Source organism: Oncorhynchus mykiss, chromosome 6, assembly GCF_057628025.1.
Source record: "Oncorhynchus mykiss isolate SJ-2025 chromosome 6, ASM5762802v1, whole genome shotgun sequence".
Classification (NCBI taxonomy): domain Eukaryota; kingdom Metazoa; phylum Chordata; class Actinopteri; order Salmoniformes; family Salmonidae; genus Oncorhynchus; species Oncorhynchus mykiss.
Window position 1 is genome coordinate 48,693,252 of NC_143027.1, and position 27,872 is coordinate 48,721,123.

General features: G+C 41.1%; 1 protein-coding gene across 12 annotated transcripts; it reads left to right on the plus strand.

Annotated features, from left to right (window-relative positions):
• The first annotated feature begins 244 nt into the window (after positions 1 to 244).
• On the plus strand, positions 245 to 27,333 carry brd3b (bromodomain containing 3b). Of its 12 annotated transcripts, none has more exons than XM_036980337.2 (12): positions 245 to 701; positions 2,689 to 3,015; positions 6,176 to 6,313; positions 6,644 to 6,791; positions 6,900 to 7,090; positions 10,698 to 11,069; positions 11,331 to 11,459; positions 11,542 to 11,724; positions 12,119 to 12,187; positions 15,787 to 16,004; positions 16,124 to 16,413; positions 24,409 to 27,333. In XM_036980337.2, the coding sequence occupies exons 2-12, from the start codon at positions 2,824 to 2,826 to the stop codon at positions 24,525 to 24,527; spliced, it is 2,049 nt and encodes a 682-aa protein (XP_036836232.2). In that variant the 5' UTR covers positions 245 to 701; positions 2,689 to 2,823; the 3' UTR covers positions 24,528 to 27,333. The 12 variants fall into 12 exon arrangements, with proteins under 12 accessions (XP_036836232.2, XP_036836229.2, XP_036836233.2 ...); XM_036980334.2 differs by having other exon boundaries at positions 277 to 701; positions 11,542 to 11,739; XM_036980335.2 differs by having other exon boundaries at positions 297 to 644; positions 11,542 to 11,739.
• Positions 27,334 to 27,872: the final 539 nt, after the last annotated feature.

Here is a 27,872-nt window from a genome sequence, read left to right on the forward strand (position 1 = left end):
TTGTGCAATTACAGCATTCTATCGGACACATTCACTTTAAATCCACTGTTCCTATGAGTTATGTATAATTGTAGGTAATATCGGATTCTATATTTAATAATGTTGTTTCAAAGCCAATTGACAGCTTCGAACAATACGTTTCCCTTCGTGACGACATGTTTAGCCAAAACATGGCTTGTGCAATAAGGAGGTGCATCTTGGGATATGTAGTAGGTAATTTAGGGACATACCTCCAATTCTAAACGCTTTTAACCACCAAAACACAACAAGGACCATGATGCTGCTCGAAATTGCGCATGGATATTGCAGACAGCTGATGACCATAAAGAATGATAGCGGCATCTATGGCCAAAATACTTTATTAGCGCCAATGAGCGCTTCCACCATTTTAATGTGGTCAACTGGGTGGGAATTCAATTTCATTGGCTGATCCCTCCTGGTGACCCTGTTGTAGTCATGTCCAACCGGGTCCTCATAAGTGATCAGCCAATCGTGAAGAAGAAAATTGACCTCTTCACATTGGAGATAGACTAATGGCGCTGCCACAGACGCTATAATGGAACAGATACAAAAAATATTTGTCCTCTATCTAGCTCTATGCTGATAATTCATCTAATATGTTAGCTACTTCGCTGAAATAAAAGGTACCTGAAAACTGCGAGCGAACCACCACTGGAGCCATTTGAGGAGAGAGTGATAAAGTAAAATGTTATTTTGTTCTGGTTTGTGTAATTTAAAGGACAGGATACATATAACAAATACACTCAATCTAGGTTGTTTTCTGATTCGGCCGGCCCGCTCGGCGCCTTGAAACAATGCACAGCTACAAAGCAGCTAGGATTTGTTAGGCTAGTAGCTTAAGCTACATTTATTATATGCGAAGTGTAAATGGGAAGCTGTATATCTAATTATATCATGTTCAGCTCTTCTATAACACACCACTCAACATTTTAGGTGTAGCTACTTCACGCGAACTAGTGGAGTATGTACGTTGCTAGCTAGCTCTTTGCATGGAATGCACATTTAGGATTTTGCCGATTGAGAGGATAGTTAGCAAGCTAGCATTGCGTTGCCCTGCCCGCCATCTTTTTAAAGGAATAGATTGTGATGCTACGTAATCATCATGCACACCATCGCTACATGTAAAATAGCTACTATTTTGTGAGATAAAGGGTGGATAAGTAGTTGTGTACATTTAGCAATATACATTTTAATTGCTAAGCGTGTCAGATTTTGGACGTAACATGGGAGGGGGAAATGTGCTTTTGGGAATGTTTTATCTCTGCATCGTTGTTGCCTAGCTACAGATGTGATTTAACCAAATATTATTGGTATCCATTACTGTGAGTTACAGGTTTGGTACTTTGGTGTAGCTACGGATTGTAACCATATAATGTTACAGGTTTGCCTATACAGAAGCTGCAAGATAATTTTATGCTAAACTGGTATTGGCTATACAATCTTCGTTCTCGATTTGTGGAAACAGGAGTCCCATAAAATGAGTTTCAGGGGGTCCGTTTGAATTTTGAAAATGCTCCGTTATTAAAATAAAATACATGTTTGCTCCATGAAGTAATCCAACAATGTGTATACACTGCCATCTTGTCTCTTTCAAGTGTTCTCTCATTGATCGAGACAGGGCTGTCATGACATGCAGCACTGAGGTGGACACCCACCTGTCTCGATTAATAGGAGAATATTTGAAATGGACAAGATGGCAGCGTACATATTGTTGGATGACTTCATGGAGCAAAACATTTATTTTAATAATGGAGCATTTTCTTAGTTCTAACGCTCCACCTGCAACTGGACACGGACATTTTAGATGATACATTTTGGGCGAATTGAGAATGAAGAAAGTATTGTTAAGGTCGGTCGGAAATTCTCTGTGCTACACTTACAGTAAATGATAATGCCCGAGAAGCCGGTGTTTGGAGGATATAATGGCACGGGTGTTGTCTGGAAGACTGCAAACTAGATGCACTTCGTTTCTTTATACCTTTTTTTCAATTTACATTTCTTTGTATATATCCATAAAAACTATGGCAGCTGATTCATGATTTCTACTGGCTGAGAAACGCTGCCTGCCTCTCTCCTCCCGACCCCGACACGTTCATTATTATGAGACAGTTGGAGATAGAATTTGAATATTGAAACTATGTTGCAAATGTTGGAGAGACAGACAGTAAGGTTTATACAAACGTCATAGATTTAGCAGGCGGTAAATTTGTGGAATAGACACCGGCTGGAATGCGTTTTTAACCAACCAGCATTCAGGATTAGACCCACTCTTTGTATAGCAAACAGTACCTAACCTGTAACTCCCAGTAATGGATACCGATTTTGGGGGGTACATTATCTGGTGTAACAATCTAGCTAGCTGTTGCCCAGCTAAATGCTCAATTCTTTGCCCATTTTACAAATTCTAAGTGATCAGGTGTCTGTGCAGGCTATATTACTTAGGCTAGATGTAATGTGTACTCACATTTTTTATTAATTACAATTTTTTGTTTATAATTTAGCTACCACTGATAGCTCAAAGTCTTTGTCATAAAATGTTAGCCTAATTGACTCAAGTAAACTTTACTGTCTGTGAGGATGCTATCTTGAACTCTGAGTGTCTCATATTTTCTGAACTGCAGCTCCCTTCATTTTCTAATTCCAATATTTGTTTATTTTGTTTTGCAGGGCACGGACACTCAGGTCATGAGATGGGATGTGTGTACTGCTGGAGGAATAAGGAGCTGAAAGAGGAGCAAAGTATCCATTGAAAACACTCAGACGTTTTGCAGAACTGGGAAGAAGTGTTCTCCTGTTGCCAGTATGTCGGCTGTTCCTGCTGCCGTCCCGACGCTTGTTAATCCACCGCCACCAGAGTTCTTCAACCCCAACAAGCCTGGCAGGAAAACTAACCAACTACAGTACATGCAGAATGTTGTGGTGAAGACTCTATGGAAACATCAGTTTGCGTGGCCCTTTTATACGCCTGTGGATACCATCAAATTATGTCTTGCTGTAAGTCGAGTCCACACTCCGTAGTTTTCTCTTTTGTTATTGGTAGTTAGTAATAAGTAGAAGCAGATCCTTTAAGCTAGTAGGGCTGTCCCCAACAGAAAAAAACCTTGGTCCACCGAAAGTTGTCTGTTTTTTTCGACCAATTTACTTACTGGTCAACATTTTAAGTGTATTTTTCCATATAACATCAAATATATGCATTGCGCTTGTCTGATGCTTTAAGCTTACGGTTTGATGAAATAAGACAAATGCCTCAAGAGTGCGCCAGAGATCTAGATAACCAGAATTTTAAAAAAAAAGTAACCTGACCCTACTATTCTCCTCCCTCTCCTGCTGGCTTTCGTAGATTCTGCCATTACTCATCTAATGTTGCCAGGTGTTTGGGTAAAATGAACATTTTTGTTTTATCCTATAAATTACTGACAACATTTCTCCCAAATTCCAAATAAAAATATTGTCATTTAGATAATTTATTATCAGAAAATGACAACTGTTCAATATAACAAAAAAATATGCAGTGTTGTCAGACCTTGAATAATGCAAAGAAATAAGTTCATTAATTTCTAAACACAATACTAATGCTTTAACTTAGGAAGAGTTCAGAAATCAATATTTGGTGGAATAACCCTGATTTTCAAACACAGCTTTCATGTGTCTTGGCATGCTCTCCACCAGTCTTTCACATTGATGTTGGGTGACTTTATGCCACTCCTGGAGCAGAAATTCAAGCAGCTCGGTTTTGTTTGATGGCTTCTGACCATCCATCTTCCTCTTGATCACATTCCAGAGGTTTTCAATGGGGGTACAGGTTTGGAGATTGGGCTGACCATGACAGGGTCTTGATCTGGTGGTCCTCCATCCACACCTTGATTGATTTGGCTGTGTGGCATTAAAATAACATCAAATTGATCAGAAATACAGTGTAGATGTTGTAAATGACTATTGTAGATGGAAACAGCAGATTTTTTTTTAATGGATTTTTTAAAAACTCAGCTAAAAAAGGAATGTCCTCTCACTGTCAACTGCGTTTATTTTCAGCCAACTTAACATGTGTAAATATTTGTATGACCAAAACAAGGTTCAGTTTATGTCTCAGTTGTTGAATAAGTTCCACAGACATGACTAACAGAAATTGAATAATGTGTCCCTGAACAAAGGGGGGGTCAAAATCAAAAGTAACGGTCAGAATCTGGTGTGGCCACCAGCTGCATTAAGTACTGCAGTGCATCTCCTCCTCATGGACAGCACCAGATTTGCCAGTTCTTGCTGTGAGATGTTACCCCACTTCCATCAAGGCACCTGCAAGTTCCCAGACATTTCTGGGGGGAATGGCCCTAGCCCTCACCCTCCGATCCAACAGGTTCCAGATGTGCGCAAAGGGATTGAGATCCGGGCTCTTCGCTGGCCATGGCAGAACACTGACATTCCTGTCTTGCAGGAAATCACGCACAGAACGAGCAGTATGTCTGATGGCATTGTCATGCTGGAGGGTCATGTCAGGATGAGCCTGCAGGAAGGGTACCACATGAGGGAGGAGGATGTCTTTCCTGTAATACAAAGCATTGAGATTGCCTGCAATGACGACAAGCTTAGTCCGATGATGCTGTGACACCGCCCCAGACCATGACGGACCCTCCACCTCCAAATCGATCCCGGTGTAACGCTCATTCCTTTGGCGATAAACGTGAATCCGACCTTCACCCCTGGTGAGACAAAACCGCGACTCGTCAGTAAAGAGTTTTTGCCATTCCTGTCTGGTCCAGTGACGGTGGGTTTGTGCCTATAGGCAACGTTGTTGCTGGTGACTTCTGGTGAGGACCTGCCTTACAACAGGCCTACAAGCCCTCAGTCCAGCCTCTCTCAGCCTATTGTGGACAGTCTGAGCACTGATGGAGGGATTGTGCGTTCCTGGTGTAACTCGGGCAGTTGTTGTTACCTGTCCTGCAGATGTGATGTTTGGATGTACCGATCCTGTGCCGGTGTTGTTACACGTGGTCTGCCACTGCGAGGACGATCAGCTGTTCGTCCTGTCTCCCTGCAGCGCTGTCTTACCCGTCTCACAGCACGGACATTGCACTTTATTGCCCTGGCCACATCTGCAGTCCTCATGCCTCCTTGCAGCACGCCTAAGGTACATTCACACAGATGAGCAGGGACCCTGGGCATCTTTCTTTTGGTGATTTTCAGAGTCAGTAGAAAGGCCTCTTTAGTGTCTTAAGTTTTCATAACTGTGACCTTAATTGCCTACCATTTGTAAGCTTAGTGTCTTAACGACCATTCCACAGGTGCATTAATTGTTTATGGTTCATTGAACAAGCATGGGAAACGGTGTTTAAACCCTTTACAATGAAGTTCTTTGGATTTTTACGAATTATCTTTGAAAGACAGGGTCCTGAAAAAGGGACGCTCTTTTGAATGCTGTGAAAATTATAATTCCCTTGTACTGAAAGGACTGTTTTGGTGGGATGAAGTTTTGGCCTGCCTGGTGCCAGACCCATAAGAAAGAGTTCCAAACCTCTCCGCCCATGACGGCTCATTTTCAGTTCTCCCCTCCCCACTCAGACCACTCCGACAGTCCTAGCAAACTTCTTGAGAAATGCCACTTTGCTAAGAAGCTATTTTTGTTTCTTTTCCACCATTTTAATTGAAAACAATCACAGTAAAGTACTTACTTAGCTGTTACCCAGAAATTATTTTATTTTGAAATAAAAAGGTCTGCATTGGACCTTAAACCATGTTTTGAGGCTATGTAGTGTTTGTTTAGATTTTACTTTTACAAACATTGGAGTAAAACAAGCTTATATTTTGGGTTCTAATAGGGTATGACAGTTTAAATAAGCACATGAGGCATTTATAAGATATTCTCAAAGCATCAATGGGTATTTGTCATTCATTTCTAAGTCCAGAAATGGATGTAACAGCTAAGGATTCTAGCTTTAATGCTACATTTGGCTCTGGGTAGAAGTAGGCTCTTATATTTGAATGTAAATACTCTGTGTGGATGTATGTACATTTGTGTGGTTCCTAAGTAGTAGTAACATGTATGATGTGTGAAAGGATGAACCCCTCATTGTTCAACATTCATCATAAAACATGTTTATTTCCTGGCCATTTATTTTTATCGCTCCCTCTTTTTTTTCCAATTGATGCTGCCATATAGGACTATCATAAAGTTATCAAGAGCCCAATGGACATGGGAACAATAAAGAAGAGGCTAGAGAATAACTACTATTGGAGCGCCAGCGAGTGCATGCAGGACTTCAACACAATGTTTACCAACTGTTACATCTACAACAAGGTAAATTCTCCTTTACCATTCATTCCAAATCGAAATACAAAAACCAGCAATAGCAAGTAGTTCAAAGAGCATACTTCCTTTTTTTTTTTTTTTTTTTCATAGGATCACATAAACTGACATGTACACACAGTTTTCCAGTGACATTGATTTTAACTTGTGTACATTATTGGGATTTGAAAAGTATTTACGCTTTCTCTACTCTGTCTAGAGGCGCCACATCACCTTTCTAGGTATTATTGATACTGTAACTGTGATCATTTTGATCAGGTGCTCCGTCTGACCTTCGCCTTCATCTTGACCCTTAACTCATTCCCTCTTGTATTCCCACAGCCTACAGATGACATTGTGCTGATGGCCCAAGCTCTGGAGAAAATCTTCTTACAGAAAGTGGCTCAAATGCCTCAGGAGGAGGTGGAGCTGCTACCACCGGCCCCCAAAGTTAAAGCTGCCCACAAACCAGGAGGGCCTATTAGTGCAGGTAACTCCATCCTTTCACAGTTGGGAGGGACTTGTGCGCTGAGGAAAAGTTGTTTGAGGGGAAATGGCTGTCACTTACAAAAGTTTGCTTCCTGCGTCTTCCTTTCAGGCAGCCAAGCAGAGGCTGAGCCAACAGATTCACCCCCATCCACTTATCCCAGCTCCCCTCCACCTGTGTGTCAGACTCCTGTCATAGCAGCCACGCCAGTGCCAACCATCATCTCTGTTATCCCTGTCCAAGCTGTGTCTCCCGCTGCCTCCATGATGGCTGTGGTTCCCACAGCACAGCCAGTCATCAAAGTAAGTCCAGAAAGTCTTTCAGGTATTGGAAACAGCGTTGGGTGTGAATATGTGGGTCTGAGCAAGTGTGATGTCATTAGTGTTTGTGAAAATGTGTACAGTGCCTTGCAAAGTATTCATCCCCCTTGGCGTTTTCCCTTTTTTGTTGCATTACAACCTGTAATTTAAATTAATTTTTATTTGGATTTCATGTAATGGACATACACAAAAAATAGTCCAAATTAGTGAAATGAAAAAAATAACTTGTTTAAAGTGGTGCATGCATATGTATTCACCCCCTTTGCTATGAAGCCCCTAAATAAGATCTGGTGCAACCAATTACCTCCAGAAGTCACATAATTAGTTAAATAAAGTCCACCTGTGTACAATCTAAGTGTCACATGATTTCACATGATCTCAGCATATATACACACCTGTTCTGAAAGTCCCCAGAGTCGGCAACACCACTAAGCAAGGGGCACCACCAAGCAAGCGGCACAAGGAAGACCAATGAGGTCTCCAAACGGGTCAGGGACAAAGTTGTGGAGAAGTACAGATCAGGGTTGGGTTCTAAAAAAAAAAATATCCACAACTTTGAACATCCCATGTAGGAGACTCCCCAAACATATGGAAGAAGGTACTCCAGTCAGATTTAGCTTTTCGGCCATCAAGGAAAACGCTATGTCTGGCGCCAACACAATACCTCATCACCCTGTGAACACCATCCCCACAGTAAAGCATGGTGGTGGCAGCAACTTTGAAACTGGTCAGAATTGAAGGAATGATGGATGGGGCTAAATACAGGGAAATTCTTGAGGGAAACCTGTTTCAATCTTCCAGAGATTTGAGACTGGTACAGAGGTTCACCTTCCAGCAGGACAATGACTGTAAGCATACTGCTAAAGCAACACTCGAGTGGTTTAAGGGGAAACATTTAAATGTCTTGGAATGGCCAAGTCAAAGCCCAGACCTCAATCCAATTGAGAAGCTGTGGTATGACTTAAAGATTGCTGTACACCAGCGGAACCCATCCAACTTGAAGGAGCTGGAGCAGTTTTGCCTTGAAGAATGGGGGAAAAAATCCCAGTGGCTAGATGTGCCAAGCTTATAGAGACATACCCCAAGAGACTGTAATTGCTACAAAAGGTGGCTCTACAAAGTATTGACTTGGGGGGGGGGGGGGGTGAATAGTTATGCCCACTCAAGTTGAGTTTTTTTGTTTTATTTCTTGTTTTTTTTTCACAAACTTTAAAGTGGTAAATCAAATGTTCAATGTTGTGTAAATCAAATGATACAAACTCACGACAAAATCTATTTTAACTCCAGGTTGTAAGGCAACAAAATAGGAAAAATTGGGGTGAATACTTTTGCAAGCCACTGTAAATGTTCATATGTTTATTGTTTACAGTCAAAATGGGAGCGACCTAGAAAAACTTGAATTTCTGGCTCATTTTTCCAAAAAACAACCTGAAACTCTTTGTAAAGACTTTTGACATTAGTGGAAGCCCTAGGAACTGCAATTTAGGAGGACTTGGCCTTATAATAAAAGTGAGAGCTATTGAAAATAGTGGTAGGATGAATTGTTTTGGGGGAGATGGTTTGTCCTCGGGGTTTCGCCTGCCATATCAGTTCTGTTATACTCACAGGCATTATTTGAACAGTTTTAGAAACTAGAGTGTTTTCTATCCAAATCTACCAATTATATGCATATCCTAGCTTCTGGGCCTGAATAACAGGCAGTTTACTTTGGGCACGCTTTTCATCCGGACGTGAAAATACTGCCCACTACCCAAGAGTGGTTAACAAACTATAGTTTTGGTAAGTCAGTTAGGACATCTACATTGTGCATGACACAGGTAATTTTTCCAACAAATGTTTAGACAGATTATTTCACTTTTATAATTCACTGTATCACAATTCCAGTGGGTCAGAAGTTTACACACACTAAGTTGACGGTGCCTTTTAAACAGCTTGGAAAATTCTCAAAAATGATATCATGGCTTTAGAAGCTTCTGATAGGCTAATTGACATAATTTGAGTCAATTGGAGGTGTACCTGTGGATGCATTTCAAGGCCTACCTTCAAACTCGGTGTCCCTTTGCTTGACATCATGGGAAAATCAAAATAAATCAGCCAAGACCTCAGACAAACAAATTGTAGACTTCCACAAGTTTGGTTCATCCTTGGGGGTATTTTCCAAACGCCTGAAGGTACCACGTTCTTCTGTACAAACAATAGTACAAAATTATAAACACCATGGGACCACGCAGCCATCATACCGCTCAGGAAGGAGACACGATCTGTCTCCTAGAGATGAATGTACTTTGGTGCGAAAAGTGCAAATCAATCCCAGAACAACAGCAAAGGACCCTGTGAAGATGCTGGAGGAAACGGGTACAAAAGTATCTATATCCACAGTAAAACGAGTCCTATATTGACATATCCTGAAAGGCCGCTCACCAAGGAAGAAGCCACTGCCCCAAAACCGTCATAAAAAGCCAGACTACAGTTTGCAACTGCACATGGGGACAAAGATCATACTTTTTGGAGAATTGTCATCTGGTCTGATGAGACAAAAATATAACTATTTGGCCTTAATGACCATTGTTATGTTTGGAGGAAAAAGGGGGAGGCTTGCAAGCCAAAGAACACCATCCCATCTGTGAAGCACGGGGGTGGCAGCATCATGTTGTGGGGGTGCTTTGCTGCAGGAGGGACTGGTGCACTTCACAAAATAGATTGCATCACGAGTAAGGAAAATGATGTGGATATATTGAAGCAACATCTCAAGACATCACGAGTAAGGAAAATGATGTGGATATATTGAAGCAACATCTCAAGACATCAATCAGAAAGTTAAAGCTTGGTTGCAAATGGGTCTTTCAAATGGACAAGTACCCCAAGCATACTTCCAAAGTTGTGGCAAAATGGCTTCACAACATCACCCCTGACCTCAATCCTATAGACATTTTTTGGGGCAGAACTGAAAAATCGTGTGTGAGCAAGGAAGCCTACAAACCTGACTCGGTTACGCCTGCTCTGTCGGGAGGAATGGGCCAAAATTCACCCAACTTATTGTGGGAAGCTTGTGGAAGGCTACCCAAAATGTTTGACCCAAGTTAAACAATTTAAAGGCAATGCCCCAAATACTAATTGAGTGTATGTAAACTTCTGACCCAATGGGAATGTAATGATAGAAATACAAGCTGAAATAAATCACTCTCCACCATTATTCTGACATTTCACATTCTTAAAATAGTGGCGATCCTAACTGACCTAAGACAGGGACTTTTACTAGGATTAAATGTCAGGAATTGTGAACTGAGTTTAAATGTATTTGGCTAAGGTGTATGTTAACTTCCGACTTCAACTGTATGCATGTAATTGTTTTTGCATTATATAAAAAATGTAATGTTAAGTCCAGGAAGACGGGTTTCTCCCGGGTGTCTTTTTATTTAATTCTACAGTCTAATGGGATTTCGTGTGGGGAAAGTATTTTACAATTCTGCTCTTCAAAATGTTGTCTTAGGATGTAATCTATTAGAAATCAGAAAATGTTGAATATGCCATGTCTTGATAAAGAGAAGCAAGCCACTGTCTTTTTGTTTGGCCATTGTCATTTTCACAGAAAAAGGGGGTGAAGCGGAAAGCAGACACAACAACTCCCACAACCTCAGCAATCTCGGCCAGTAGAAGTGACTCCCCTACCCAGCTCCTGGAATCCCAACAGGGGAAAGTCTCATCCAGGCGGGAGAGCACGGTGCGACCCGTCAAGCCCCCCAAGAAGGGCACCGAGGACGGAGAGGTGCCACTGCTCGGTGGCAAGAAAGGCAAGCCCGGCGAGCAGCTCAAGCACTGCGACTTCATCCTGAAGGAGATGCTCTCCAAGAAGCACGCAGCCTACGCTTGGCCTTTCTATAAGCCTGTAGATGCGGAGGCGCTAGAACTGCATGACTACCATGAGATCATCAAGCACCCCATGGACCTCAGCACTGTCAAAGTAGGTCCCCTATTCACTCCCTCGACTCACTCCTAACTCTTCTAAATTGCCCTCCAAAGCCTGGCTGTTTACTTGGTGGAAGAAAATAATTTGACCCTGTTTTTTTTATTTCGTGATTAAAACTGTCCCTGAACGACAGTCGACACCGTAACAGCTAAGGGGAGGATGATTACCATTGTTTTGCTAGTAGATTTGCTTTTGAGTTTTGAAGAGAGAGCTTTCTCAGTAATAAGACTCTGACTGTTTGCGCTGTGCCCACAGAAAAAAATTGACAGTCAAGATTACCAAGATGCCCAAAGCTTTGCGACGGACGTCCGGTTAATGTTCTCAAATTGCTACAAGTACAACCCCCCCGACCACGAGGTTGTAGCCATGGCCAGGAAGCTACAGGTAGGATAAAGTTAATCAGATCTTTAACTCACCTCATTGGAGCACTGTCGGTTGAACTTCCCCTTGTCTTCTTGTTTCTCAGGATGTGTTTGAGATGCGATTTGCCAAGATGCCAGACGAGCCCGTTGACGCCACCCAGCCCTCCACCACGCCGGTGGTAAGCAAGAGTACAGAGAGCAGTGAGAGCAGCGGCAACACCTCCAGCTCGGAGAGCTCGGACTCAGAGGAGGAGCGGGCCACGCGGCTCGCCGAACTGCAGGAACAGGTGGGTTCGGAACAGGTGGGTTCTCACAACCAAGGACCAAGATCCAAAACCCGTGGATGGATGAACAGGGAGATGCCCCCTTCGTCCCCCACATCAGATTTAGACCGCTACCACTTAAAAATCAAAGCCACTACATGATGTTCAGAGATCCACAGTAAAAGTGACATAGTTAACCCTCTACCGCCACAAACTGTTAGAATATCTTGGTATCATGGCTTGCATACTGTAACTGTAGAGCTCACATTTTAGAGCAATGTTTTACATTTCATTCATACCAATGGTGACAATATTTAGCTCTGATGATGAAATAGTTTGTTGTGCTGCTAGGATGTTAACATGATCTTTGGAGTTTTCTATCTTTGTCCACTGATTTCCCCTTTGGCTTTCTTACCAGCAAATCACTGTGGAGCACCCCAATGGTAACAGGGCGGGGAAAAAAAACGGGTGTGCCAAACGTTTTCAGGTGATTTATCTCTTACTTCCCCGTCCCCACAAAACTATTTATATTTTTGTATTGCACCTTGTTGAAAGAGCGGTAGAGGGACCAGCACTCTGAAACGGATTGTAAGTGTGCTTGGTAGATGGTAGGGATGGGGGTTTGAAATCAAATGTGGGATATCCGGATATTCGAAATACATGTGTTTTTTAAAATGTTTTTCATTTGAGCGCTGCTGCGTGAGGGAGAGGCATTGGCAAGCTATTGCTGCAGCTGCGGAGGGGCCGTTGTGTGTGAGATGGGAGCAAGCCAAGCAGACGGAGGGGAGAGAGAGACCAAGTAACTTTAGCCAAGGCAACTCGACTACAGCCAAGACTAACTAACTTGTAGCAGCCCCAATGTTATTTACCATCCCATAAAACACAGAGGAGGCTGGTGGGGGGGGCGATATAGGAGAATGGGCTCATTGTAATGGCTGGAATGGAATGGTACCAAATGCATCCAACACATGGAAACATATTTGACTCCATTCCAGCCATTACAATGAGCCTGTCCTCCTACAGCACCTCCTATGATATAACCGTGCCTTTCTTGCCTGGATTAGCCCAGACAAGCTAGCTAGCTAAGCTTTTCAGCTACAGCTAGCTAGGCTAATTGAGGCTACAGTGCATTCGGAAAGTATTCAGACCATGATTTTTTTTCCCATATTTTGTTACGTTACAGCCTTATTCTAAAATTGATTAAACATTTTTTTATCATCAATCTCCACACAAAACCCCATAATGAAGGCAAAAATGTTGTTTTTAGACATTTTTGCACATTTATATAAAAAAGAAGTGTTCAGACCCGTTACTCAGTACTTTGTTGAAGCACCTTTGGCAGTGATTACAGCCTTGAGTCTTCTTGGATATGACGCTACAAGCTTGGCACACCTGTATTTGGGGATTTTCTCCCATTCTTCTCTGCAGATCCTCTTAAACTCTGTCAGGTTGGATGGGGAGCGTTGCTGCATAGGTATTTTCAGGTCTCCAGAGATGTCTGATCAGGTTCAAGTCCAGGCTCTGGCTGGGCCACTCAAGGATATTCAGAGATTTGCCCCGAAGCCACTCCTGTGTTGTCTTGGCTGTGTGCTTAGGGTTGTTGCCCTGTTGGAAGGTGTACCTTCACCCCAGTCTGAGGTCCTGAGTGCTCTAGAGCAGGTTTTCATCAAGGATCTCTCTGTACTTTGCTCCTTTCATATGTCCCTCGATCATGACTAGTCTCCCAGTCCCTGCCACTGAAAATCATCCCCACAGCACGATGCTGCCACCGCCATACTTCACCATAGGGGATGGTGCCAGATTTCCTCTAGACATGACGCTTTGCATTGAGGCCAAAAAGATCAATCTTGGTTTCATCAGACCAGAGAATCTTCTTTCTCATGGTCTGACAGTCCTTTTGGCAAAATCTGCCTTTTACTAAAGAGTGGCTTCCGTCTGGCCGCTCTACCATAAAGGCCGGATTGGTGGAGTGCTGCAGAGATGGTTATCCTTCTGGAAGGTACTTCCATCTCCACAGAGGAACTCTGGAGCTCTGTCAGAGTGACCATCAGGTTCTTAGTCATCTCCCCGAACAAGGCCCTTCTCCCCCGATTGCTCTGTTTGGCCAGGCGGCCAGCTCTAGGAAGAGTCTTGGTGGTTTCAAACTTCTTCCATTTAATAATGAGGGCCACTGTTTTGGGGGACCTTCAATGCTGCAGAATGTTTTTGGTACCCTTCCCCAGATCTGTGCCTCGACACAATCCTGTCTCGGCGCTCTACAGACAATTCCTTCGACCTCATGGCTTGTGAGACCTTATATAGACAGCTGTGTGCCTTTCCAAATCATGTCCAATCAATTGAATTTACCACAGGTGGACTCGAATCAAGTTGTAGAAACATCTCAAGGATGATCAATTGAAACAGGATGCACCTGAGCTCTATTGAGTCTCATAGCAAAGGATCTGAATACTTATGTAAATATTTAGTTTTTTTTAAGTTTTGGAAATTTGCAGAAATTTCAAAAAACCTGTTTTTGCTTTGGGGTATTGTGTGTAGATTGATGTCAAAAAATATATTTAAACAATTTCTGAATAAGGCTGTAACGTAGCAAAATATGGAAAAGGGTAAGGGGTCTGAATGCATTGTACATGCTGCGCTTTCTACCCAACCCCATTAAGATTAAACAGCTTACCTGTTGGTTTCTCGTTGTAGCCTACTCTTTCTAATATCTCTAACTTTTAATCACATTGAGCCTTTTTGCCACTTTGATTGGCCAACATTAAAAACAAGCTACCCACTGAATGCTACCCGTCGGCTGCCAGTCTTTTTATGGGGCTCATGTCATAAAAACTACATTGAAAAGTTTGTTTTATTAAATTAATCGTTTGAAATGTAATGGTATATCTTTGTAGTATATTACAATGTCACATGGATATTGCAATACAATTTTCCGTGTTAAAGTATTCGAATACTATTGTCCATCCCTAGCAGATGATCTTTCCCTCAGTAGTCAGCTTGCTCTTTGTCATGTCGGCCTAGAGTCCTTTCTAAGATTTTGTTGATAGTTACTTTTTCCCTCCATTGTTGCATTATTTTAGTGTTGTTTTTTTTATAGGAAATGTTAGTTTTCATGGTAGTAAGCATTTCGTCGGACGATGTAAACCATGTGTATCCTGTAAATACGACTAATAAAACTGTGACAGTGTTGGCTGGTGGCGAATGGTGATAGTGTTAGCAGTGTTTAATTTTTTTATGATTCTGGCAATGATTTCAAATGCTTTTTCTGCATTATAGCTTCACTTAAAATATTTCCTCCTTTTTTCAACTGGAATAAAATACCAATGTTTTTGTGCTGAAGACCAGGAAATGTCGGTGTTTTATTAGGGTGTTCACAATTCAAAGTTATTATATATATTTTTTTTTTGTTCTATATTACATACTTGTTTCTTCAAAAAGCAGTTAGTCAATGCGGCACTTGGAGTCAGCATGTCCGTCTTGTTTTAAAGTGTTAGATAGCTACAGTACAGGCTGGGTGGCCCCGGTGTGCTTTTCCTACCGCTTTTTTGGGAAAGCGAAATTATTTATCGAGACACCTCATTTGCATGCCAGTATTCTACTGTTTTTCTGAGATAAATCAATGTACATTATACACATCACACACAGTGATTGTTTCCTCTTAATATTTTGAGCTTTCATTTGAGAAGATATGCAGAATAATGAGTACTGTGTAGTCCATTAATGAATGCACATAATACATTTAAGATAACTTGAGGATCATTTAAGATGCAACAAAAGCCAAGTCAATCAAGCAAATGCATGAATTGGCTATAAAATGAGACTCCTTCAAAGGGAAAAGAAAATGTCCCTCCCAGGGCTAAAATATAACTAATATCACTGTCATAATTGTGACATGAGATGGTCCAATACATAATGGTGCAAATTCTCTGCAACAGGTTACACGTGCCAACATCACACATTAAGCTAACCATCGATGCCTGTATTTTGCCATCACTCCCAGTATCTTGCCCCAGTCCCTCCATCAGCTTCACCCTACATACACCAACATCTGGACTCATAGGTGACTCTTGACTCTGCTTTTCTCCTCAGCTGAAGGCCGTTCACGAACAGCTGGCTGTTCTGTCACAGGCCCCAGTAAGTAAACCAAAGAAAAGGGAGAAAAGGGAAAAAGAGAAGAAGAAAGAGAAAGACAAGGACAAGGGGAAGGCTGATGACAAGAAGAAACCCAAGTCAGCACCCCAAGTCAAGCCAGCAAATCAGAAAAAGGCTCCAGCCCGGAAACCAAACAGCATGGTGGTGGCTACCAGGTACTACTGCCCAGTCCTTTCATATCTGTGTTTTGAAATTCATCACACTGTCCTGAGCATCACAAGTAATTTGCTCAAAAGCTGTAGGCCTAACAAATATCTGACCAAAACTATTTCAGGCAACCGAAGAAAGGGTCCAAGGTGGTGGTGGCGAACAACGAGTCAGAAGAGGAGCCATCCCTTCCCATGTCGTACGACGAGAAGCGCCAGCTCAGCCTTGACATCAACCGTCTTCCGGGTGAGAAGTTGGGCAGGGTGGTCCACATCATCCAGTCCCGGGAGCCATCGTTGCGTGACTCCAATCCAGACGAGATAGAGATAGACTTTGAGACACTCAAACCCTCAACCCTTCGTGAGCTCGAACGATACGTCAAGTCCTGTTTGCAGAAAAAGCAGCGGAAACTTTTACGTAAGTCGTGAACTATTACTCTTTCTTGGTGTTCTCACAGATTCCCTTCTCCAGTCACTAATGGTTACGGCTTCTTCAGGGATAAACCTTTCCTTTCTCTGTCTGTTGCCTAAATGCTTTAAAGCTCCCTTGCATTTGTTCCTTCCTCCCCCTTTTGAACTGAGGTTACTCACCCTCCCATGCCTGGTTTTGGTGGTTCATTGAAAATTAGCCTTCAGTTCAGATAAAATTGTCTCTCGTATGCAGAGCAGTTTGGCAATTTACGTAGAGTACTTGTGTTGAATGCGACAACAGAAATATGTCCTAATTCAAGAGAGCAAAACTGACTTGAACTGGAACTATTGTTTTGGTCCAATAGAATTTTAAGTGGACTCATTACCACCATCAAAACACAGAAAAAAAAACTGGATGTTAGAGAGACCAAGACGTGCAGCTCGTTACCACATCAGCAAGGTACAGAATGTGGGAACTTATTGCAGGGCACTGTGTGTGTCTCGTAGCGGGCATTGAGGAAAACAGTGCCAATTCTAAAGAAGAACTGGTTCAGGAAAAGAAGAGTTAGAAAAGAGACTTGACAAAGGTACCTGTGTTTCAGAGCTTACAATGTGCAACAGGCTGCCAAATGGACTAGAATAGTATAGGTAAGAGATGGGCAAGTGAACTAGGCCAGTGAGAACTTGAGGCCTTGATGGCAGTTTTGTTGATGCTTTGTAGAATGAATGTTTCTCTAGTTTCAAGGATCAGTTACCCCCTGACCTAGCGACTGTCTAGGCATGGAGGTCCTCTAGGCTACTGTCCAGTAGCTTTATGATGAGTGATTCCTCACCGAACTAGAACAGGACCATGATTTGGGGGATTTTCATGAAATCGCATCCATAGAAGGGTCCTTTGGAAGAAGGATTGTTGACAGATATTTGTGTCTGAAAGTGTAATTGAGAAATAATTAAAGGGATAATCCACCCCCAGAAAATAAACTCTTTAAACTCCTGTCAATTTTTCGAATGTTTTATGAGTGGGTAAAATAACTATTTTCACCATGTTTTAACTTTTTAAGTAGTCTGTCTGTGAAATCAGGAAATCGTGTAGGACCGCATCATACATATCACTCATCACTGGAGATGGCGGGGGAGGGGGGGGGGGGTGGGAAACGCAACATAACATTTCATAACGCTTTTAAAACAATTACTTGCACTCCAGATCACCATCATCCGTTTATATCGTCATGACAAAGTATATATTTCAGTTAGATGTCCTCAATCTAAACAGTGTACCAAATGATTCAACTCTATCACACAATGCTCCCTGTGGGTCTGTAGGAAAGGGCCGTTGTCATAGCTAGCAACGTCTGCACATTGAGGCAGACTGAGAGGAACTGCAAGTTGAACATGATGAGATTGTGGACTCCTAAATTGCATAGCATTAAATTATGGGTTTTGTAGTCGACTTGTGCTGCAACAGATTTTCACATGCTGCTACGAACCTTGTTATAACCTTGTTCCCACATATATAACCTTGTTCCCGCTTATTTAACACTGTAAATCTTACGACTGTGGTTTTGGGTGGATTATTCCTTTAATTGAAGTTGGAACATTTGTGACAGTTTGACCTTACCCAGGCCTCCTTTAAGACTCCATGTTTAATCTGTATGTGCTACAAGGGGATTGGATCATAATGCCTCAATTTATCAACTCTAAAACTAGGTGAGATCCCACTTTGGAACTTTGATATAATATGCCTGTCGATCAGCTTTCTTTCTTCAACTATTGGTCAGGACACAAAGTGGGCCCTGGGCATGTGAGAGGTGGATCGCGAGTTATGAGAATACATCTATAATTAATTTGGGTCGTTTTGGATTTGGGTCACAGGAGGACGATTAATTTCTCATTTGGGTCTCGAGCTAAAAAAGTTTAATAACCCCTGCTGTAGATTTATATTATGATCAACAACATATTGGAAAATGTTTTTCAATATTCATGTTTAGATTGATCTTTGTTCATAAATTAATGCAAGAAAATAATTTTTTAAAATCAAAATACTACTCATATTACAGAGCAAGTGGTAAAGCTTCATATGACAGATGAAACATTATGGTGTCTAAAGTAGTTCCTGAGTAAGGCCAAAACTTAAATGAATTATTTCTCAATTGTGCTTTAAGATACAAATGTCAAATAATCTAATCATACCTTCTTCCAAATGATCCTTTTATGGATAAAATCAGTGAAAATCAAAAGAAACATGGTCCTCTTTTGTTCGAGTTTCGTGGGCAATCACCCTGATGGCACATAGTGATAGACAATCATTAGAAATAATACAAACATGGAATGGGACTAGGGCAGACCCCAGTGAGTCCATCAGTCTAAGAGGTGCTACTGACATTGTATATGGTTATATTACATAAGAACAATGGTGCCACACTAATAAAAATAACGTTATTTGATATAAAATGCACTTCCTCCTGCATTGGATATTGTCCGCTGTCCTCAGTTCAGAAACACATCAGTGTGCTGTTGAATTGGCGCCTTTTCCTAGACCATGTTGCTATGTGAATATAAACAAATTTAACAAGCATATTGGTGTTGAGAACAATGCAGAGGAAAACAGCCCTTGCCTTATTTTCTAAGAAAAATGAGGAAAGGAAACCCCAACTTAATTAGGTCTATAATCAGCGCTTGCTCCTTACCTTCTTTTTCTTGATTTCCAGTATTTTTCACAACTAGTCAAAATTATTCTACACAACTTTCCCTTTACCTCCTGAGCAAACAGTAAACATTCCCCCGTTTTGAGTTTGTCACATCCTCGGCATCCATTTTTCTGTCACGTGTTATGGTGTTCAGATTGTTATAACCAATTTTATTTATTGATGTGATTATGATGTGCTATAGGTCAGGCTCTATTGTGCCCTATTCGGACGGGATTTGTTTTACTGGGGAGATCAGTAATGTAATTACACTACCATTTTGAAAGAAAAGCACATTTTCTCATGCCAACATTAACAATGTCTACACTGTATTTCTGATGTTATTCAATTTTATGTTATTTTAATGGACAAAAATTGTGCTTTTCTTTCAAAAACAAGGACATTTCTAAGTTACCCCAAACTTTTGAACGGTAGTGTATGTGCACGACCACAAAACACCACATCTGTAGTTCTAGTCCCGTCCGAATCTACTATGTCAATAATTTTTAACATGGCAGGAGAGCATCAATTCCAGCCAGAATAACGTACTCCAAGGTCCTCTGATAATATTAGTCTGGTGCAAATCGAAATCCCTGTGTTTTGAGACATGTCTTGAGTTTGACAGGTGTTGCTCACGGTTTGCGCAAGAAAACATGAAGCGATTCAATAAATTGCGTATAAGCTATATATGAATGGCAATAAACGTAGCCTATCAACTTTCACAGTGAATGCTTTTGTGCGTTCAAACTGAAAATTGCCAAATGCAGTCGTATCCGGCCCGAGTCCGAAATGAATGACAGTACAGACTAGGCCTGAGTCATTCGGCCCAGATCTGGTAGCCTGAACTTTGTTTTTATTTGTTATTTAACTAGGCAAGTCAGTTAAGAACAAATTCTTATTTACAATGACGGCCTACCCAGGCCACACCCTAAGCTAGACGACGGAAGGCCAATTGTATGCCGCCCTATGGGATTCCAAATCACGTCCGGTTGTGATACAGCCTGGAATCGAACAAGGGTCTGTAGTGACGCCTTTAGCGCTGAGATGCAGTGCCTTGAACTGCTGCGCCACTCGGGAGCCCTTAACTGAGCCAAAGCTGCTATTTTTGGGCCAGAATCGGCCCAGCAATGTCCCAAATCCACTCAATTCTACCCCACCCTTCCCCCACTAAAACATTGTTAAATGTAGTTAGTAATATTATATTAAATGTAGGTAGTTATATTGCAGTTATCAACTGAAATATGAACAACATAAACATAAAAAAAGACATGACATTTTCTGATTTTAAAACTTTTAGTTAAATTGACTTTGTGTGCATGTCATCCCTCAACAGGCACTACACGCATGTACAGTAGCATGGATGTACCCAAATAAATGCACTAGAAAACAGCTTAAACAAATGCAAATGCAGCTACTTTGATGTAATTTTATCTGCAGATTTGACATGACTAGCTAGCAAGCAAGGGATAAGAACATTGCCAGCCTGCATAGCAATCAAAAAAATATAATTAACAAGTCAGCTTCTCTGGCAACCTAACCTATAGAACTAACAACCAGGTTAAGTGGAAGGATGAAATAGTATGAATTTACATGTCATTTTTACCCGTGTGCTTGTTTTCTTTGGCAACCGTGGTATAAGCGGGATAACATGACATTTAATCCCAGTAAAAATTCCCTGTTTTAGGTCAGTTAGGATCACCACTTTTGTTAAGAATGTGAAATGTCAGAATAATAGTAATTTAGTTATAATAGTTAATTATTTATTTCAGCATTTATTTATTTCATCACATTCCCAGTGGGTCAGAAGTGTACATACTCAAATAGTATTTGGTAGCATTGCCTTTAAATGGTTTAACTTGGGTCAAACATTTCAGGTAGCCTTCCACAAGCTTCCCACAAGTAAGTTGGGTGAATTTTGGCCCATTTCTCCTGACAGAGCTGGTGTAACTGTGTCCGGTTTATAGGCCTCCTTGCCCGCACATGCTTTCTTAGTTCTGCTCACAAATTTTCTATAGGATTGAGGTCAAGGCTTTGTGATGGCCACACCAATATCTTGACTTTGTTGTCCTTAAGCCATTTTGCCACAACTTTGGAAGTATGCTTGGGGTCATTGTCCATTTGGAAGACCCATTTGTGACCAAGCTTTAACTTCCTGACTGATGTCTTGAGATGTTGCTTCAATATATTCACATCATTTTCCATCCTCATGATGCCATCTATTTTGTGAAGTGAACCAGTCCCTCCTGCAGCAAAGCACCCCCACAACATGATGCTGCCACCCCCGTGCTTCACGGTTGGAATGGTGTTCTTCGGCTTGCAAGCGTTTGACAGCCGAACAACACCATTCCAACCGTGAAGCACGGGGGTGGCAGCATCATGTTGTGGGGGTGCTTTGCTGCAGGAGGGACTGGTTCACTTCACAAAATAGATGGCATCATGAGGATGGAAAATGATGTGGATATATTGAAGCAACATCTCAAGACATCAGTCGGGAAGTTAAACAGTTCTATTTTTTGTTTCATCAGACCAGAGGACATTTCTCCAAAAATGACGATCTTTTTCCCCATGTACAGTTGCAAACCGTAGTCTGGCTTTTTTATGGCGGTTTTGGCGCAGTGGCTTCTTCCTTGCTGAGCGGCGTTTTAGGACTCGATATTGGACTCGTTTTACTGTGGATATGAATACTTTTGTACCTGTTTCCTCCAGCATCTTCACAGGGGCCTTTGCTGTTTTTCTGGGATTGATTTGTACTTTTCACACCAAAGTACGTTCATCTCTAGGAGACAGAACGCATCTCCTTCCTGAGCGGTATGACAGCTGCGTGGTCCCTTGGTGTTTATAATTGCGTACTATTGTTTGTACGGATGAACGTGGTGCATTTGGAAAATGCTCCCAAGGATGAACCAGACTTGTGGAAGTCTACAATTTTTTTTATCTGAGGTCTTGGTGGATTTCTTTTCATTTTCCCATGATGTCAAGCAAAGAGGCACTGAATTTGAAGGTAGGCCTTGAAATACATCCACAGGTTCACCTCCAATTGACTCAAATGATGTCAATTAGCCCATCCGAAGCTTCTAAAGCAATGACATCATTTTCTGGAATGTTCCAAGCTGTTTAAGGCCACAGTCAACTTAGTGTATGTAAACTTCTGACCCACTGGAATTCTGATACAGGGAAATAATCTCTGTAAACATTACTTGTGTCATGCACAAAGTAGATGTCCTAACCGACTTGCCAATACTATAGTTTGTTAACAATACATTAGTGGAGTGGTTGAAAAATGAGTTTTAATGACTCCAACCTAAGTGTATGTAAACTTCCGACTTCGTGTGTGTGTGTGAATTTGTCTCTGGGTCTATCCGCCCTTTCCTTGCTGTATTTGGTCCTCTCCTTTCTGCCTCTGGTGCAAGCTGCAGCCACCTTATGACGAACTTCTCCAGCTCTATATCTGTAGCTTTGGATGTGAGTGTTTCTCCTGACAGCACCTTTTGAATAACAGAAAAAAATAGCAAAAGTAGTTACAACAATTTGTCAGATTTGACACCACACAAAAATCCTAGGATTCCAGACCTCAAATGGGAAGCACATCAACGTAATAACCACACAGGTTTTCAATTTCAAAACAGATCAAGAGATTTAAAAATAAGCATGTTGTAGCACCACCGTGTGGTCAATATGAATGTGCATGCATATGTTGAGTCTTGACAGGGTTTGGAACATGTGTACCAAGTTTGGTTACAATACAAATATCTGCGTCTGATTTTATGTACCAGAACATTCCCACATTGTTTATTGGTCAGTTGACATTTTAAAAATAGTTAAGGTTAGGTATGGGATTTGGTTATATGTAAGGTTAGGGGAAGGGTTATGGTTTGGGGTAGGTACGTCCCAAGGATCCCAGATAGCACTGGTTATAAACATATAGGAGCTATGGATGCAAGGACTGGCAATCCATTATATCAAGATTTTAGTTTTGTTGTGACTCTGGCTTGTCATTAAATGTGAGAACTTATTTTATCAAATCAATTCTGTCATTATTATTAAGTCGGGGCACCATGGAAAATGTTCAAATTACACCAATTGGCTCAATTATTTATTTACTAACTAAATAATCACAGAAATACATAAACAGTAGATATTGGTTATTAACAATGATAGGAAAGAGTCCCTAGTGGACTAAGCTGATACGACGGCTTGGTGGACAAAGGGAATGGGTTGGGACTGAGAGCGGGTAAGACGAATGGATTCATTACACACACACAATCTATAATTATGTACATTGAAATGCAAGTATATATTTATGTCATTGTTCTCTTCTCTGTTGGAATCCAGTCCGTCTGCTGGAGAGTTCATCAGTCACTCTGGTTGCGTTTCCCCGAAATATCAAAGTATTTCCTGGTTAGATTGGATACTTCAGAGCACCATTCAGAAATGGTAGAATAGATGTTTCTATATATTTCTATAATGGGTATACAGTGTCTAGTGAGTCTACACACCCTTGAACAGTTTTCATATTTGAGGTCGACTCCTTTTACTGTACAGCCACACCAGCTCAGGGTGCCGGCCTTCAGATTCACATTTTGAGTATTTGGCGTACGGTGGTGGAAGGTGGAGACAGTCCATCAGAGAGGCTGAGGGTGGAGAGACAAATAAGAAGATGTATTGTAGAGCACATCACTTTACATGGGGTTCAAGTGAGGAATGGGGTCAGCTAAAATGGATGGACTGTAATTGTTCAACAAATAATACGTTAATATGAGTGAACTGTTGTCACATACGTTTATGGCTGTGAACAGTCAGAGTATTTGGTGCATGGTGGTGGAGACAATCCGTCGGATGCTGAGGGTGGAAAGACAGTCTGTGTCAATATATGGAAAAATACACATTTTAAAATGTTGACCATTCGATTGGTCAAAAAAACAGAGGACTCTTGGTCACCAAGATTTGTTGTTGTTGGGGACAGCCCTAAATGGGACACGTTTTCAGTGTTTCTGCGTTAGGCTTTAGCCATGGAGGGAAATAGAACAGATTCAGACATTTCTGCAAGAAACTCTGACTGCTTGGATGGCTACCTCTTCTTCTCCTCTAACCATGCACCTCAAAAGTGTTAGTCATTGAACAATGTCACTATAACTACATCTTCAATTTAAGTAGTATTGACTAAATATGGCCTAATACTAATTATGCCGCTTTGGGTTGTTTATAATATACTGTTCATTGATGCTTTCTGTGAAAAGGATGGTTGTCTGTTTTCTCTAAGTTGATATGTCTGTGTTTGACTTAGTATTAACCCTCTCCTCCTTCCTTCTTCTCTGCAGAGAAGGCAGGCTCGGCGCCAGCAGGGGGCGCCTCTCGGCTGAGCGGCAGCAGCAGCTCCTCTGACTCTGGCAGCAGCAGCTCCAGTGGCTCCAGCTCAGAAAGCAGTGACTCCGATTGATCAGAGAAAGACCCCCATACCCTGAGTCCCTCTCTCACCTTAGGTAATTTACCCTCCTTTTTAGCTAGTAGGGTATTGTCTTTTCTTCCCCTGGATTACTTTTATAAGATAATGAAGACTTTCGATGACTGAAGATATTGATCATGTTTTGTATTTAGAAATGCCTTTAGAGACAAAGTAGGAAAATGTGTAAGAAGATATAGCTGACTGAACATAGTCAGGGTTTGTTTTTGCTGGCCCTCAAAGGGAAATGCCTGGTATCACCAGAACCACATGTTAGTTATTTTAATTGAAGAGAAAATAAATTCTGCTTTACATGGGTGCTCGTAGCTGAATCAACTTTGAAAGACTGTTATACCAGTAGGAAATCTTTAAAAACACTAAGATTGATTTTGGTTTGGACAACATTGTCTCAAGGGACAAATGTTTTTTCTCTTCCTGGGATGGCTGTTGCCTGTAGTTTGACCTTTGCCACCTCACAACATTCCATTCCATTTTGTTTTACTTTATGTCTACAGCTATATTGAAGAAATTAAGATTGTTATTTTTATGAGCATAAATCTCATTTCCATTGACAATGCAAAACAAATGGTTACTAGTCATCTATCGCAAAGAATTTATTTTTGTTATCAATCTTCCATGCTCCAATCAGTATTTAAATCTGTTATGTCTCAAGGGTCTGTTAAAATATAGTTGTGGGTTAACACTAGACTGCAGTTGAATAGAACATTGACTTAATCATGGCCCGATCTGTATTTCCTGAGGATATTTTATATACACATTTGTGGCAAAGTAAAGTTGCTATTCGAACACCTTTTGCTGATTGTCTAATTATCATTTTTGTGTCTTGTTTTCTTAGCAGTGTTTTTGCTTTGATATTTTGCATCAAGAATGTGGAGCATATACAAATGAACTTGTTTGGTTTGATACTTCCCAAAGTAATGTATTACTAGATGTACTCATACCTTTTAACATCTACTTCTTTATAAAGAGTTCCCCTGATGATTTGTCAGGCGATTTTCTTTTATCAAGCAGTTGAGACTGGGTTCTATGTTTTTCTCAATTGTATTCGATAGTTCTTGACACTTCTATTGTCCTTTACATGTATCTATGCAGCCAGTGTTTAATGTTAAATGCTCCCCTCCTAAGATGTTTTCACACGCATCACATACTCTTGTGATTTGTTTCCTGGCCTGTGTATATTTGGCATGTGCCATATCTGACAACTTTCATTATTGAATGAAATAACTATTTCCATTGTCTGTGTATGGGCTAGTCTTTCATTGAACATGATGGTTATATTCCACATGTAGGTGAATTAACACTTACAGTATAGCCTGTTTCTTTTGAGTGGAGAGCAATGGGCTCTCCGTCTCATCTGGGTGATCGACTAAACACAAAATGTATAAAAACTCAATTGGTTTACTCAAGACAGAAATATTTTGTTAACATTTGAGCATTGCAAAGACCTCTGTAAACAAAGCTACACTGAACAAAAATATAAACACAACATGCAACAATTTCAACGATTTTACTGAGTTAAAGTTCATATAAGCCTAATCTATGGATTCACATGAATGAGAATACCAATATGCATCTGTTGGTCACAGATACCTTTTAAAGGTAGGGGCGTGGATCAGAAAACCAGTCAGTTCGCCATTTGCAGTGCGAAACATCTCCTTCGCATAGAGTTGATTAGGCTGCTAATTGTGGCCTGCTCAATGGGTGACATGTCTGGTGATTTTGCAGGCCATGGAAGAACTGGGACATGTTCAGCTTTGAAGGAATTGTGTGCAGATCCTTGCAAAATGGGGCCGTGCATTATCATGATGAAACATGAGGTGATGGCGGCGGATAAAAGGCAGCATGCCAGTGGCCATCTAAGGGGAGCATTTGCCCACTGAAGTCGGATATGACGCCAAACTGCAGTCAGGTCAAGACCCTGGTGAGGACGTCGAGCACCCAGATGAGCTTCCATTATACCTTCTGACGAAATTCTTCGGTTGTGCAAACCCACATTTTCATCAAGCAGGCTGGAGGATCACACAGCTGAAGAAGCCTGATGTGGAGGTCCTGGGCTGGACGTGGTTCCTCATGGTCAGAGGTTGTGAGGCCGGTTGGACGTACTGCCAAATTCTCTAAAACGACATTGGTAGAGAAATGAACATTACATTCTCTGGTAACAGCTCTGGTGGACATTCCTGCAGTCAGCAGGCCAATTGCACGCTCCCTCAACTTGAGACATCTGTGGTGTTGTGACAAAACTGCACATTTTAGACCGGATGTTTTATTGCCCCCAGCACAAGGTGCACCTGTGTACTGATCGTGCTGTTTAATCAGCTTCTTAATATGCCACATCTGTCAGGGGGATGGATTATCTTGGCAAATGAAAAATGCCCACTAACAAGGATGTAAACACATTTGAGAGAAGTAAGCTTTTTGTGCATATGTAAAATTTTGGGGATCTTTTATTTCAGCTCATGAAACATGGGACCAACACTTCACATGTTGCGTTTAAATTTTTGTTTAGTGTAGTTAAGTGTCCTAATAAACAATGTAGTCCAAATTCAGAATAATGTATTCAAACTGCTTGTTTACCCTTTTACAAATACACCTGCTGTGACTGGGTTTTTACTATTATGTATGTGAGGTGGTAAATGTATTTGCGATCGATTAGAGAATTTACTATGGCAATTCATGAATCTGAGATCATTAAATTAGTTGCTAGTAGTGGTGATATTTTTTTACTTTTAACAGCTAAATTCTCATTAACAGACAACCTCTTACATTAAAACATTTAAAAACAGCTTGGTGTGCCTGAGTGATGTCATACGAGTTGAGACAAGTATATACAGTGCCTTCAGAAAGTATTCACACCCCTTGACTTTTTCCACATTTTGCGTTACAGCCTGAAATTAAAATGGATTAAATTGAGATTGTCACTGGTCTACACACAATACCCCATAATGTTAATGTTTAATTATGTTTTTACAAATTAATTAAATGAAAACTGAAATGTCTTGAGTCAATAAGTATTCAATCCATTTTGTTATGGGAAGCCTAAATCAGTTCAGGAGTAAAAATGTGCTTAACAAGATTTTTGAATGACTACCTCATCTCTGTAGCCCACACAAATGTCCCTCAGTAAATTTCAAACACAGATTCAGACACAAAACCTCCCTAGTCTTTCCAATGCCTCACAAAGAATGGCACTTATTGGAAGAAGCAGACACTGAATATCCCTTTTGAGCATGGTGAATTAATACGGTAATTACACTGCATGGTGTATCAATACACCCAGTCACTACAAAGTTACGGGCGTACTTCAAAAGTCAGTTGCCAGAG

Bases quoted from the DNA above. Each gene is read 5' to 3' on its own strand.
- brd3b (XM_036980334.2), top strand. From the start codon at position 2,824: ATGTCGGCTGTTCCTGCTGCCGTCCCGACGCTTGTTAATCCACCGCCA. The intron at 12,188-15,786 runs GTGATTTATCTC...TTTTCTCCTCAG, and splicing joins GGTGTGCCAAACGTTTTCAG to CTGAAGGCCGTTCACGAACA. The intron at 16,005-16,123 runs GTACTACTGCCC...AAACTATTTCAG, and splicing joins AGCATGGTGGTGGCTACCAG to GCAACCGAAGAAAGGGTCCA.